At 40.7% G+C, this 15291-nt stretch overlaps 1 protein-coding gene across 3 annotated transcripts; it reads left to right on the top strand.

The window, feature by feature from the left end:
• Positions 1 to 9115: 9115 nt before the first annotated feature.
• Positions 9116 to 13231, top strand: LOC4346886 (uncharacterized). 3 transcript variants are annotated; one of them, XM_015755443.3, is made up of 3 exons: positions 9116 to 9206; positions 9517 to 9972; positions 12338 to 13231. In XM_015755443.3, exons 2-3 carry the CDS (start codon positions 9540 to 9542, stop codon positions 13096 to 13098), a joined length of 1194 nt encoding a protein of 397 aa, XP_015610929.1. In that variant the 5' UTR covers positions 9116 to 9206; positions 9517 to 9539; the 3' UTR covers positions 13099 to 13231. The 3 variants fall into 3 exon arrangements, with proteins under 3 accessions (XP_015610929.1, XP_015610930.1, XP_015610931.1); XM_015755444.3 differs by having other exon boundaries at positions 9514 to 9972; XM_015755445.3 differs by having other exon boundaries at positions 9495 to 9972.
• The last annotated feature ends 2060 nt before the right edge of the window (positions 13232 to 15291 follow it).

Genomic DNA, 15291 nt, shown 5'->3' with positions numbered 1-15291 from the left:
GTTCTTGTCAACTGCACTGGTTTCAGAAGATACAATTCTGAAGCTAAGAGTAAGAAGAAAACCAAGATCAAACATAACAGTTTCCCAGTCCCAGCAATACCAATTCGTGGATGTGAATTACAGATTTCATGTCAATGATATGCTCACATCCTAAACAAACAGAAAAAACAATAAGAGATGATGTAGTATTTGGAACGGGGATGAGCGTACATGGTTGATCCAGGCCAAAATTAAATGAAGTCCGCAAGTAGCCTCGAATTATGCAAGTTCATGCGCTTTGGGGCGTCGTCGTCCTCAAGAAACCGAAGACCTAGCTCAGCAAAGTCGGTGTGTAATAGTGGATTGGGCTAAATCCTAGCGTAAAGAGGCTTCAGGACTTGGTAATTTTGTGGGCTGGGTGTGGCCCAACGTGAGTTCTCCTTTGCTCAACGAAGCTAAAGCTGCCAAGCGAACGTAGCTTCAAATATGGTCAAGTTTGTTGTGAAAGAATCAGTTTACTTGATTCAAGTTTTAAATTTGACACGAGTAATCGTATTTACGACTAATTATTTTTTCAGTGGTAGACAACGTACCCGTCAATATATCGGTCGACAGCGAGACGCTTATGACGACTTCAACAATTTTAAGATATATCTTGGTTAGTCCTTCGAAAATACTCACAGGAATAGTTTGTGTCCATAAGAACGAGTGTGTGCATGTTGCCAAAAAACCAAAGCCGTAAGGAGCTGGAAAACTATTTTAAACTCTCGAGGGGACATCCCTCGTTGTTCACATCTCATCTAAATGGTTACGAAAAAAATTCAACAACATAGATTAAATATGTGATAAATTACTCCACAAACATGTAATGTCAAATTTAACCTGTACGTTGCAAGGGAAAAATAAATTTGATCACAAATATATGTTAACTAGCCATAGTTTAATTTGTTTTTTTCAACCTATAAAAGTTAAATTATAACTTGCAAGTTTGTGAAGTGATTTATTATAAACTAGCATGGTGGTCCGCGCAGATTGCGCAGCTAGCATCATTATATTTTCTATCATATAATAACATATATTTTCTCAATGTATTTTTCAAATATATTAAAATGACAACATAATTTTACATTTTGTATTACCTTTACGAAACTACTAATATATAATATTCATATTGTATTTTATATACGTGTTAGTTATTAATTATTTTTAATATCAAAATTTATTTATTTGTACATTATATTACTATATGGACTCTAGGCTCTTCTTCTAATATTATTTATTTTTAATTCTGAATTTTTATTATTTCTAATTGTATTTCTATGTGGACTCTAAACTCATCTTTCGATATTCTTTAAATTTTAAATTTTGAATTTAAGTTAATTCTAAATTGTATTCTTATATTGACTTTAGACTCTTCTTTCCATGTTTTTTAAATTTCGAAATTTAGTTATTTGAAAATTGTATTTTTATACGAACTCTAAACTCTAATTTTAATTTTATTATGTTTATTTTGAATTTTAGTTAATTTTAAATTCTTATATGGACTCTATACTCTACTTCTAATATTCCTTATTTTTAATTCCGAATTTCTATTGTTTCTCAATTGTATTTCTATATGGACTCTATACTCTACTTCTAATATTCCTTATGTTTAATTCCGAATTTCAGTTATTTCCTAATTGTATTTCTATATGGACTCTAGTCTCCTCTTCTAATATTCCTTATTTTTTAATTCCGAATTTCAACTATTTCTAAATTGTATTTCTATATGGATTCTAGTCTCCTCTTCTAATATTCCTTATTTTTTAATTCCGAATTTTAGCTATTTCTAAATTGTATTTATATATGGACTCTGCTTTTTCTTTTTCTCCGATTAATGTGAGAATTTCTAGGCCATGAGAGCGAACGTGGAGACTCCTTTTTCTATTCCTTTAATAATATAATAGATGTGCGATGCATGTCCAGCAGCCGAAAATATCCAATAGAGTAAAGTGTACGGGCGGTCCTTAAACTTGTAGGGGTATCTCATCTAGTTCCCTAAACTCTCAAAATGCATATCCAAGTCCCAAAACTTGTCATAGTGTGTCATCTAGATCCCAAATCACCAAAACCCTTCAGGATCCTACGTGGCATTGATGTGGCATGCCACACGGATATGACGTGGTATTATTTTGGCTGACAAATAGGACCCATTTAAAATTTTTCCTTTTTCTTTTTTCTTGTCTTTTTCCCCTGTATTCTCCTTTCTCTGTGACCCGAGCAGAAGAAAGGAGAAAAGGAAGAATGAGAAGAAAACGGAAAAGAAAAAGGAAAATAAAAGAAGAAAAAAAAAGAAAAGGACATGTCACGTCCATGTGGCATGCCACATCAGCGCCATGTAGGATTCTAGACGGGACGTGTCGATTTGGGACCTAAATGATATACTTTGACAAGTTCTGAGACATGAATATGCATTTTAAGAGTTTAGGGATCTATATGACACAACCCTACCAGATTAAAGACCGCCAACACATTTTACTCTATCAAATATATATATTTGTCAAGTTTGTAATAATTAAAACTTAATTAATCATGTGCTGACAGCTAACTTATTGTTGCCCGTCGTCGTCCTCCGATTCGTGCCTACCTTGTTGTTGCCCGTTGTCGTCCTCCAATCCACGCCACCGCTGCTTCAGCCGCCTCTCCGCTCGTTGGCCACTGTCTCTTCGCTTGGACGCCCTGCTATAGTGGAAGGAGGGGAGGGGACGAGCAAGGAGGGGGGAAGAGGAAGTAGGTGGTTGAGAGGGAGAGGAGCTCGAGGGAGAGGCCTTCCGTGGGTCGTCGGCTGCGGCCGGGGCAGCGACCATCATGGCGCCGATGCTCCATTTCCTCCGCTGATGTGAAAAAAAGAGAGGAGAGAGAAAAAGAAGAGATGAAAAGTGAGAGGAGAGAGACATGGGACCCACCATATAGTGACATGCTTTGTGGAGTATGTGGCTAAAAATATTCTTGGTCTAGGTGTGAAGTAATATTCGGTATATTGTTGTGTTGTACTGCTGTTGTCCTAAGTAGGGATGCAAGTGGGTAGTTCCGCTACCCGCATAAAAACCCACTTACTAGTTCACTTTCCACATGGTAGTATAAAATTTAGAAAAATAAATAAAATAAAAGTGAGATAAGCGAGAAAAAAACCCAATTACCCGCTCTGTTTACATCCCTAGCTCTAAAAAAAGAACATTGCCTCGAAACAACAAGTTTCAGCTCGAAACGAGCTGAGTGTAAAGGACTAGTAAGCTGGACAGCGTGCTGTAGCGGAGACTGTGGAGTGCTGCCAAAGAAGTTCTGAGAGAAGTGTGCTCTGGAGACTTTTTCAGCTCGAAACGTGTGTACTAGTGTACTAGTAAAGAACTAGTGAGACACCGTTTTTGTGTATAGTACTGCTGGTAGAGTGCCAGCCAATAAAGAAGTTGTGAGAGCCGTTTTCTGGAGACTAGTATTTCCCGTACGCTTCCACTGGTCCAGCCACTGACCCGGCGGCGGCCGTGCGGCCATGGCCTTCCTACGCACCTACTTCCTCCGTCACTAAAAGACCAACATATGTAACACATTTTAATATTATAAATCTAAATATACAAATATATTTAGATTCATTGTACTAGAATATGTCATATTAATCCTAGATTCATTTTTTTATGGGAGAGAGTGAGTACTAGTTTCATTCCATATAAAGCAAAAATAATATAACTGTTTAAATTCGTACTACAAAACGTGGTGGTTTGTTTTTGGATGGATAGAGTAATTTGTCCGTAGAAAAGAACCTAACACCAACTAGAGCAGGTTTTATAGAATGGATAGTTTGCCACGTATAATTTTATCCATGTATGTAAGATAAAATAGATATTTACACTATCTCTAGCATACTAACCCTATGATGTAATTTTATTTGTTTGTCCAATTCACTTTTTATTTTATTTTATTTAAAGTTTGTGTGAAAGTTGTCACTCTATGAAAAGTGATATATCTTCTCCTTTTCTCATTTCTCTCCTCCACTTCATCATCCAATCTCATTTAGTATCTTTTATGAATAACACATTAAGTATTATATTACTTGTTTTTTTAGAGATGTGACATATTTTAATACTGTTTTGATTTATAATACTAAATTATATTTATTTTAAATAGGTTAGATTTTTTTTTGGACGAAGGAGTAAGCTGTCCTAGAGCAGAATCACAGTCGCATCGCACGCACCGAAGCACGCGGCACACCGCACCCTCAGGCAGCACGCCACTACTCCGTGAGTTGCAGACACCCAACGAGCCACGCGTCCGTAAAGCTAGCGCGCGCAGGGAAACAACAACTTGCCCCTGGTGGTTTGACCCACCCAATACAGCTGCACTACCATACGCTGGACCAAGCCCGTTCCATGTTCCACCGAGCAGCGAAACGGAAAGCCGCCCATCGAGAGCCCACCCGAGTCGAGTCGTGCGCGCGGCGTCCCAGCTCTACTACACGTACGTGTGTCGCGCTGCCGCGCGCGGCGGGCACGCGTCGCTGCGCCGAGGCCCGCGTGTCGCGCTCCCGCTCCTCCCACGCATCTCCTCTACTCGCGTAACGTACGTACGCCGCCTCCGACCACCGCGGGAGGGCGGGGCGGCTTCGCGGGGTGGATCGATCCACGCAAAAGATGGCATGGCTGATGGCCCCTGGCCTTCCGGTGCGCCGATGGGCGCGGCGCATGCGTACGTGACATCACCGCGTAGTAGTGTAGTGGGCTCTCGCTTTCCACTACTCGTGCATGCAGACGCAGGGCATGGGCCCAAGGTCATGCAAGTTGCAATTAAAGTACGGCTGCTACCGCTACCTGAGAGAAGTGTGTAGCTTTTTGTCCCAATATTTTGGTCGAGTTGGCCTTCTGGGACCCCACCAGTCAGCGAAACGCATAGGGATGTTCTGGTCGAGATGTGCTACTGTATTGGGGGGTTCTGAGAGACATGGGGGAATATACGGTGTTGGAAGGAGCCAAACTACGCGCGCACCGAGATTCCAAGAACAATCGACTCCTCTCTCCGCACGTACTGGGCTGGGCTGGATACAGGCGAGACATAGACACGTACTACTACGTGCGTAAGAGAAGACTTTTCTTTGTATGGGGAGTACATCTTGCTCGCCGAGCAACGATCTGCTTTGACTGCTTCACCATGGGATCGATGAAATTTGAATGATCATGATAGAAGCTCGTAGTTTTAGGTTGTGCTTAGTTCCACGTTAAAATTGAAAGTTTGACTAAAATTGAAAGTTTGAAGAAAAAAATTAAAAGTTTATGTATATAGAAAAGTTTTGATGTGATGGAAAAGTTGAAAGTCTGAATAAAAATTAAGAACTCAAGTCGGTCTTACATGAAAAAATTGTGCAGCCTCAAAGCAAGTAGTCCGTATATTAGCTTTGCTAGTCCTCTAAGAGATATGGGAAAAAAATACAAAAGAAATTTCAATTTTAACATTATTAAGAGATCTCAACATCCCTAACCAAGATAAAAGAAGAGGGCAAAACACGGGTCCTTGCAATGGCTAGGGAACTCGCTACTACTCCCTCTATTTTATAATATAAGTCATTCTAACTTTTCTTAAATTCATATTGAATCTAGACATATATATCTATCTAGATTGATTAACATCAATATGAATGTGAAAAATGCTATAATAACTTACATTGTGAAACAGATGTACTTGTTATCTTAATCACTAGCCCACATCTCGGGACCTAACTTGTACATGTTCTTACAGTTTTTATTTGCATACAGTTTTTTCCTACTCTATTCATTTAAATTGACGGCTAGCCGATTTATTTTGAAAAACATTAACAAATTATTAATTAATTAGTCTAAAAAACATGTACAACAATTAATCTCGTCTTCACCAAATAAAATAATCAGTGGAGACTGAGATTGAATTAACACAAACTAAAACATGAGTGGCCAGTTTCATCATATCTACAAACCAGAAATTACTTATACAGCTAATATAATTTTACAGTAACGTCAAATACGGAGTACTTCCAAAACCAATTCGGTTCATGTCGCCACCGCCGACCGGCCAGAACTAATGTACTACACAGCTACTCATTTGGTCTCATAATATAAGATATTTTAACTTTTTACATGCTCTGTTTGACCATTCGTCTTAATAAAATTTTTTAGAATTATTATTATTTTATTTGTGACCTGCTTTATTATCCAAACTACTTTAAACATAACTTTTCATTTTTTATATTTGCACAAACTTTTTAATAAGAGGAGAGATAACAGTACAAACAACGGAGGGGGTGCACTCTTTCCAGTTATGTTCCCCACCGTTGGGGCTTGGGCAGACGAATGGCAAAGTGGCCTTGGGAGATCTTGCATTATTCTGGGTGGAAACAAATATACGTTGTTTCCTGACTTGGTTCCAGCCGTTTCTTCAGACCTTTGACACACCTGAACGAACCCAAATTCATTCGAATTATCATAATTGCTGTGTCCTGTGAGTTTAACATCCTGATGCTAGTTATATTGTCTTTTTTTTTTCGTGAATATATAGTTCGACAATTTAAGGGCTTTTTTGTTTTATAGAAATTTTAAAGTATTTAGATTTCTCAGGATTAATTTCTATGGATACTATTCGGTTAATATAAATGTAGATATAGTAAAAATAAAAGATTTTTTTCTTTTCCACACGTTGTATAGAAAAAAACATAGAAAATTTTCAATCCACTCAAATCTCTTGAAAAATTCCTATATATTGGAGTGTGCATGTATTCCTATTTTCCCCACGGGTGAATAGCTAATTTAGTCCCTCAAGTTTCATCAAATGCTCAATTTGATACTTTAGATTTCATTTTGTCCACATATGTCGTCTAAATATTTGTTTTTGTTTAAAATCATCTTTGGACCCACTTAATATGCCATGTGGCTATTTCTATTCAATATTTCTGTTAGAGAATGTCTCTTTTGCCCTTTAGTTTGTATACAAACTATACATTAGAAAAGATAAAACCAAGATGAATAAACAACATTGCAGATATATTTCTCATTATTTCAATATGTGCACATTAAACTTAAGCAATGGCTATCGTATACACTTGTAAGTACATAATTTATTTTCATTTTACATAAATTACTGTGCATTATCTATAAAACAATCATTGAATGCAATTGTTTTTCTTATATATATGAATGAGGGGGGGTATAAGTATCATTTATCAAGAAAGTTGTTGTTATATTTAGCCATGTGGCTTCTAAATGGGTTCAAGGATAAGTTTGAACTAAAATTAGAACTTAAAGGACTAATATGGATAAATTGAAACATTAAGAACTAAACTTAAGCTTTAGATAAAACTTGAAGGACCACTTTGGCTATTCACCCTTTGCCCACCTTTTCTATTCCCGTGCATTGAAATTCCTCTAAAATGAACAGGTCCTAACAATAGCGTTTCGTATTTAATTAAATCGATCAACGCGCATCAATATATATCTTTTCTCTCTCCCTTTAATAACATATGTGGAAATGTGTTAGCCTACATAGCGAATATTTGTGGGTCCTTTTTGAGCAATCTTATACTCCCTCCGTTTTTAATAGATGACGCCGTTGACTTTTTCTCAAATGTTTGACCATTCGTCTTATTCAAAAATTTTATGCAAATGTATAAGATATAAATCACTCTTAAAATACTATGAGTGATAAAATAACTCATAACAAAATAAATTATAAGACGAATGGTCAAATATGTGAGAAAAAGTCAACAGCGTCATCTATTAAAAAATGAAGGTAGTAGTAAGTAATTAATAGATACATGTCATCAATTTTACCACCACATTACCACCTCGGCGAGACCACGTAGATGAAAAGAGTGAGTCTAATGGCTGCATGTTTGATTGGCAACTAAATTTGTCACATCTTAACTTTTTACATGGTCCACATGTCATACACTCTATTTTATTATCAAATTTATCTAAGTTTAACTTATCATTTTGTTTATCGCAAAATTATAACAAGAAAAAACTTAGCCACCTTAATAAAAAATAATACGTGGAACATTATTTCTCAACCAAACATGCTCTAAATATAAGTATGATGTGATAAGTTGATTAATCATACTCAGGTATATAGAATATACAAATAAGACACTGCCCTACATGTACAGCTCGCTCATGAAAAATAATTAAGTAAGATTATATATATATATAATTGTCTTCGGTAGGTAGGCTTACCAAGTGTAGCTAACAGCCTGTTTAGAAGAGTTTAAAATTTTAAGAAACAACTAATTGATACTGATAATCTTAAAAAAGCTAGGTTTTCTAGCTTATGACTTCTACTTTATTTTTTAGATTTTATAACTATAAATTCTTAGAATCTAAACTAAAAGCTAAACTGTGTAGGGAGTTTTTAATTCTAAAAGATACTACGAAGATCCCTAGACAGGCCCTATGAGCATAGCTAATAATACAACCAGCTACTGATTATATAGATTTTTATAGTCTATCTTTCAACCCACTCATATAGTTGTTAGCTTTTCACTGTAATAAATATATGGTCCATCTGCCCTTCATAGATTTATTTTTTGGTTTTTTTTCTAAACCAGCTGTCACAAATTCATAGACCGTTTCTCCTCACTTTTCTCTCCTCTCTCGTCTACTTTCTTACAGAGACGTCTATTATGCTTGCTCTAAGCCCCTGATTAGGCAGGCCAATGCCGCCGGTATTTGATTCGACCGGCGCGCAGCGCGCGAACTCGAACGGCTCGGCTCGGCGCGCGCGCGCGCGCGAAGCGGTCGCGGATTCGCGGCGCAGGCGAGGCGGCGGCATGCAAGGGGTCCAGCGCTGCGGGACGCGTGGCCGTCGTCGGGCCACGTCGCGCTGCGGTGGGGGCCGCGTGTAGCGCCTGCGGGCCCCACGCCTGGGCCCCTACCCCCCGCTCGATGTGGCGCGCAGGTGTCCCGCGTGCGTGGCGCGTGCCCTGCATGCATGCAATGCAATGCAATACGCTCTCTTCTCCCGCGCGGGCGCGGCCTCCGTTTCGCGACCCCCCACTGCTTCTTCTTCCTCGGTCGGCGACCATGGCTATCTACTACTACCACTACCTCCCTCTTATTTAAGAGTGGCCACCCCCATGTCTTCTCCCAGCTCGTACAACCTCGCATATACTCCAACATGATCCCTCTCTAGCTAACGTAATTCCCTTCTCTTTTCTCTCCGATCCGGCTCTCGTTGTGGTAAGCACTACGTACCATAGTTTAACTGGTAGCTAGCATAGAGTGAGTGGTGCATACATACATGGTCATTAACCTTAACACGTGCCGTTGTTTAACCTAGCGAATAATATTAGCTGCATGGAAAAATATCCGGGCAAAAAATATCTATCTAGCCACGAGCCAACGATCTATCACTGTCTAATAAAAAGGACCAGTATATTTGCCGTATGGACATGCTCTTTGCGTGCCTGCAGCTTCTTCTTCTTCCTCTTCTTCTTTTGCAGTACAGAGTGAAATTGAATCTAGTAGCTTAATTTGTGTGATCAAGCAGCATTAAGTGTTGATCGATCGGAGATGGCGACTCGGGAGGGAGGAGGACGAGGAGGAGGGCGGCCGCCGCTGCGAGTCGGGCGGACGCAGGAGTACCGGATGGGGAGGGAGACGCAGCTGCTCGCCGCTGAGGGCTCGCCGCCGGTCAGCCTCTTCGTGCTGTGCGGCGACCGCTTCGAGGCGGCGCGGCTGTTCCGCTCCGGCGGCCTGTCGGTGCGCATGGCCCGCGTCGAGGGCCACCCGGTCTCCATGGCCTCCTGCGCCGTCGGCAACCACCACTGGATGCTGTCCCGGGACGCCCTCGTCGCGCGCCTCGACGCCCGCGTCTTCGTCTTCGAGATGCCCGGATTCTTCTACGCCGTCGTCGGCGGCGGTGGCGCCGAGAGGAAGTGCGCCACCCTCGCCGAGATCTTCTCCCGGTTCTGCTCCTACCACGATCTCTCCACCACGCAGCAAGGTATTCCAATTAACATGCAAATTAGAACGCGTGTGATTACCAATTAATCCTACTAGTTAATTACATATTGTGCGATGCGTATCAAATTATCTTCATGCATGCGTGCATATATACTAGGTTGATTACTGTACACAACAACATGTACTAGATCAAAAACATTAGTTAGAGCAGGTACATAGCAAGCTATAAGCCGAATATGATACGCGATGAAAAGAGAAGAGAGAAGAAAGCAAGCTATTTGTATCTAGCTGTAACATAGACTATGATATGCGATGAAAAGAGAAGAGAGAAGAAAGCAAGCTATTTGTTATGTCCAACATATTACTCCCTCCGTATTTTAATGTATGACGCCGTTGACTTTTTAACAAACGTTTGATCTTTTGTCTTACTAAAAATTTTTAATCTTTTGTCTTACTAAAAAAATTTATGTAATTATCATTTATTTTATTGTGATTTGATTTATCATCAAATGTTCTTTAAGCATGACATAATAAGCATGACATAAGTATTTTTTTTATTTGCATAAAAAAATTGAATCATGTTCTTTTAAGCATGACATAAGTATTTTTTATTTGCATAAAAAAATTAAATAAGACGAATGGTTAAATATTGGTTAAAAAGTTAACGGCGTCATACATTAAAATACGGAGGGAGAGGGAGTATATGGGTATAATACCTGAGACCAGGTATTAATGGTGTAGTATATTTTTATACTTAATTATTGTATTAATTGACTGTTAGAATAGCGATAGATGATTTAGATCTAACATTTGGCTATACTATTAGGGACAATTGCATCCATGCCCCTACTTTTAATTCCAACTACTGTTTTACCCTCACTTTTTAGGGTTTGCAATTTTACCCCCATTTTTTTAAAACGTCCTCAGTTTTAACACCGTTAGGTTGGTCCCACATTTTTTTAGAAAAACAAATAGAAATAAAAAAAATGATTTATGAAATATCAATTTACCGTTCTATCCTCGAGGGAATCGATAAACATCCAACCAGCTCTCCTCTCCCACCGGATTGGTCCTTGCGCGGCGGCGGCGGCGGCCGCGTGTGTGCGCGGAGGCGGAGGCGGAGGCGGCGGCGGCGCCGCGCTTCCACCCACACGCACGAGGTGCCGCCAGACCGCATCAGCGCCCTGCCGGACGAGGTGCTCCGCCTCGTGCTGTTGCTGCTCCCGGCGCACGAGGCGGTGGCGACGTGCGTGCTCGCCCGTCGTTGGCTCCACCACTGGGAGGAAGCACCGGGCCTCTCCATCGATTGGTGGGGTTATCAGGAGTTGGACAGGTTCATCAGCTTCGTGGATCGCGTTTTCACGCTCCGCAGCTACAACGCGCCTCTGAATCACTGCCATTTCTACATGTATTTCCTGAGGTTAGTGCCTGGAAGGGAGCGGCTCTTCGTCCGCTGGATCCGGCAAGCCTTGCGCTGCCAAGCTCGGGTGCTACGAATCTGTTTGATACTTAGGGGCTGTTTGGTTCCCAGCCACACTTTACCATTACTTGCCAACAAAAGTTGTCACACCTTACCTAAGGTGAGGTGATCAAATTGTTAGCCACAACTTACTAAGTCTAAGGGAATCTTGCCACACTTTTTTGAGCCATTGACACGTGGGACCCAATTTGTTGGAGGGGAATCTTGCCACAACTGTGGCTACAACCAAACACCTGTCAAATCTGTCTAACCTTAGGCGTTGCAAACTGTGGCAAAGTGTAGCTTGCAACCAAACACACCCTTACTCCAAGATGCCTAACATGACTCTCATCTCTCAGCACCTCACAAGGTCTAGAGCATTGACCATGAAGGCTATCATCTCTCAGCACCTCACAAGGTCTAGAGCATTGACCATGAAGGCTATCATCTCTCAGCACCTCACAAGGTCTAGAGCATTGACCATGAAGGCTAGTATTTGGGATTTTTGTTTAAATTTTGTAATTGCCTATATTTGTGATTCTTTTTTGTTAAAGTAAAAAACATCACAAGAGATGCTTATATTTGGTCAAAATGCTCATCACACAAGCTGAAATCACAAATTAGGAGCAAAATCACGCAAAACTGAAAAAAATAGGGCAAAAATACAATAACCATCCAGGATATAAATGTCCTTTTTTTTAACAACTAGCACCGTTAAAATCGGCCGTTAGAAATAGGGGTACATGGCTGATTTAGATTTAAAATGTGGGGGTAAAACTGCAAGCCCTAAAAAGTGGGGGTAAAACAACAATTGGCTTCGAAAGTGAGTGCACAGATGCAATTGCCCCCATGCTATTAAAACTTGCTGATTAGTTTTAACACTGTTGCAGTGAGACGTGTCGAGTCCTGATTAATTTCTTCGTTTTGTTCTCGATGTTTCGTTCAGGTGAAGACGAAGCCGGCGGCGATATGAACCAACACTCCAACCCGTGGGTGCGCGCCCACGGCAGGATACAGCGTCTGAAGAAGCCCACCTCGCCGCCCGCCGGCGCCGGCCAGGCCACCGCCGACGCGGCGGCCGAACGCGCCGGCGCCGGCGCCGTTGTCGGACTCGCGAGCCAGCTGGAGCGCGCCGTACGCACGTCGGCGGTCGTCAAGCTGCTCAGCCGCTCCCTCCTCGCCGGCGCGCTCCAGCCCGCGCGCCACCTGATGATCACCCTCGCCGCCGCCGCCGGCGGCGCTGCCGCCAATAATGCCGCCGGGACCAGCGCCGGCGCCGGTGGCTCGGCGGCGGCGCTGCCGAGCAAGTCGGTCGTGTCCGACCTTCTGGAGGCCATCGAGACGAGCCGTACGTCGCCGCGGCGGGAGGCGGCGCGGAGGGCGGGCGGCGGCGCCGGCGGGCCCGGGTGGTGGAGCCTCAACGTGGAGGGCGTAATGCTGCTGCTCAGGGTCGTCCAGGCGGTCAGGGGGCGGAAGCTGCCGGCGCCGGAGAAGAGGACGCGCGACGGGGCGAGCGACGCCGCCGGCCTGAGAGGCGGCGGCATCATGGGCGGCGGCGGCGGCGGCGCCGCGAGGCGGTGGTGCGGCGGCCGGCCGAAGAAGCTGGGCAACACGGTGGGCGCGTGTGGAACTCCTGATCTGAGGCTTTGTGTTAATGTTCCCAAAAGTGAACCGAGAGAGAGAGAGAGATTATTAATAGGTAATTAAGCGGAGGATTAGGTTAATGATATAGAGTTTAACAAGTTGATCTGTACTGTTAGATGCATGATCAGGTACTAATGCTTGGTCATAGTGTTTCTTGTTCTGCTTCTAATAATATTCATGAATCGGTGTTTAATTAGTTACTGGTTTTACATTTGTGAGTTGTGACTGATATCCTAAATTAAAAGCGGATTAAATTAAGGCCGCTTGCGTTTGAATCACACAACTCTAGCTATTGACGGCTGAAAAAAAGAACGGGTCATTAGCGTATAATTAATCAATAATAAATTGAGTATTACGGATATAATCAATCAATATTGATCGAGTATTAGGGTATGTTTGGTGCCTAACTCTTCAGAAAAGATTAGCGCATTATTAATTAATAATTAGTTAGTATTAGGTACGTTTGGTAGCAGCTAAGAATTAATCGAGTAGCAACTTATAAGAGCAAGTGAGCACTGCAATTTCATGATTTTAAATATAGGACACTAAAGTTAACCAGCAAATAACCATATTTTGTCCCTAAAGATTGATTTTTATGATTTTTATCGTGTTCTATATATAGTTAAAATCATTTTGTCTCTAAAGATTGATTTTTATTTTTTACCGTGTTCTAGATTTAAAATCACGAATATTTAGGGGTATTTTGTCCCTAAAGATGATATTATCGTGTTCTAATAGTTAAAATCGCGTTAAAATAAAAGTTTCCTACCATAAAATCTGTCATATCCAGTTACACATTGTTCTTCCGAGTTTATGTGGAGGTTACTTCCTCCGTCACATAAAAACCAACCTACCACTTGATGTGATATATCCTAGTAGAATAAATCTGGATATATTTTTATACAGATTCGTTTTTGTAGGATGCGTCATATTCAGTCATAGATTCGTTTTTTTGGACGGAGGGAGTATCTCTTAATTTCGAATGGTTCATCATCTCTCACTTTTCTCCTTCACTTTGTCACCCAATCCTATATCGTATCTCAGAGGCAATATATTAAGAGAGGAGTTTAAAGTAGAGTTGTGCAACAATCCAAAGGTGGGGTTGGAAGGTTTCTATAACTCCTAAAGAACACCATGAGCAGGTTTAAAGTGAAGTTATAGGATAATGCAAACCCTTATGTAGGATTAGAACTTTTTTGTGGCGTTGAAACTATTTGGGTTGTGTTCCTCCCTCAATGTTTCCAACCTCATCTCTCTCATTTTCTGAACACACGTTTTTCAAATTGCTAAATGATATGTTTTTCCAAAAGTTTCTATAAAAATCATATTAGTCTATTTTAAAACTTTTTAAGCTAATACTTAATTAATCGTATGTTAATTCGTCGCTCTATTTTACGTGTGAAGGGAGGGGTTCCTAACGCCTCTAATTAAACACAGCCCAAGGCGTTGTTACAATTAAATTTATAAAATAGATTTATTTTTTAAAAAATTTCTTATATAAACGATTTAAAAAACGTGCTACAGAAGTTATCGAAGCAACCGGTCCAAACGAAAGGGGCCTAACTGATGATAGAATATGTCTAAATAATTCACTCGTACTACTCTTTAGGGGCGGATCTACCCATTAGGCAGGGTGGGTTGACTGTCTCATTTACGACTCGTGTCGCTTCACACCCATGACCCTCCCTACCCCTTATATTAGTCATTAGCCATAAAAATTAGGTATAACAAGGTGTAAACGTCCAATAGATTAGTCTGTATCTTCACGACGTATGCACGCCACAAACAATGGTCGAGGCAATTATGCAATTTAACTATAAATATGATATATGTTGTGTTCGATTTCTCTTATCGATTAAGCATCTTCATTCTTTGTCCCATCTATATTTTAAAGCTGCGTCCGCCTACTCTCACGGCTAAGTGGCTGATAAATAGATTAAACTAGATGACAGCCAGCAACAGAAAGTTGTATAAACCATGTGAAAAATTATACTACCTCTGTTTTTTTAAGTAGATGATACCATTTGACTTTTGAACACACAACTATTCATCTTATTTTGTTTTAAAAAATATGTATTTATCATTTATCATGTCGTGAGTTGTTTTATCAATAAAAGTATTTTAAGTATGATTTATATCTTTTACATTTACATAAATTACTTTAATAAGACAAATAATTAAACGTGTGTTGAAAAGTCAACTATTATCTATTTAAACAGAGTGAATATGAAGCTAAATGCAATAATTTAAGTACCA

The sequence above is a fragment of the Oryza sativa genome, chromosome 9 (assembly GCF_034140825.1).
Source record: "Oryza sativa Japonica Group chromosome 9, ASM3414082v1".
NCBI classification, from domain to species: domain Eukaryota; kingdom Viridiplantae; phylum Streptophyta; class Magnoliopsida; order Poales; family Poaceae; genus Oryza; species Oryza sativa.
The sequence above is the reverse complement of the archived record's forward strand: the minus strand, read 5'-3'. Positions and strand labels throughout refer to the sequence as shown.

Coding starts and splice junctions, on each gene's coding strand:
- LOC4346886 (XM_015755443.3), top strand. CDS start 9,540: ATGGCGACTCGGGAGGGAGGAGGACGAGGAGGAGGGCGGCCGCCGCTG. Junction 9,973..12,337: donor TCTCTCCACCACGCAGCAAG/GTATTCCAATTA, acceptor TGTTTCGTTCAG/GTGAAGACGAAGCCGGCGGC.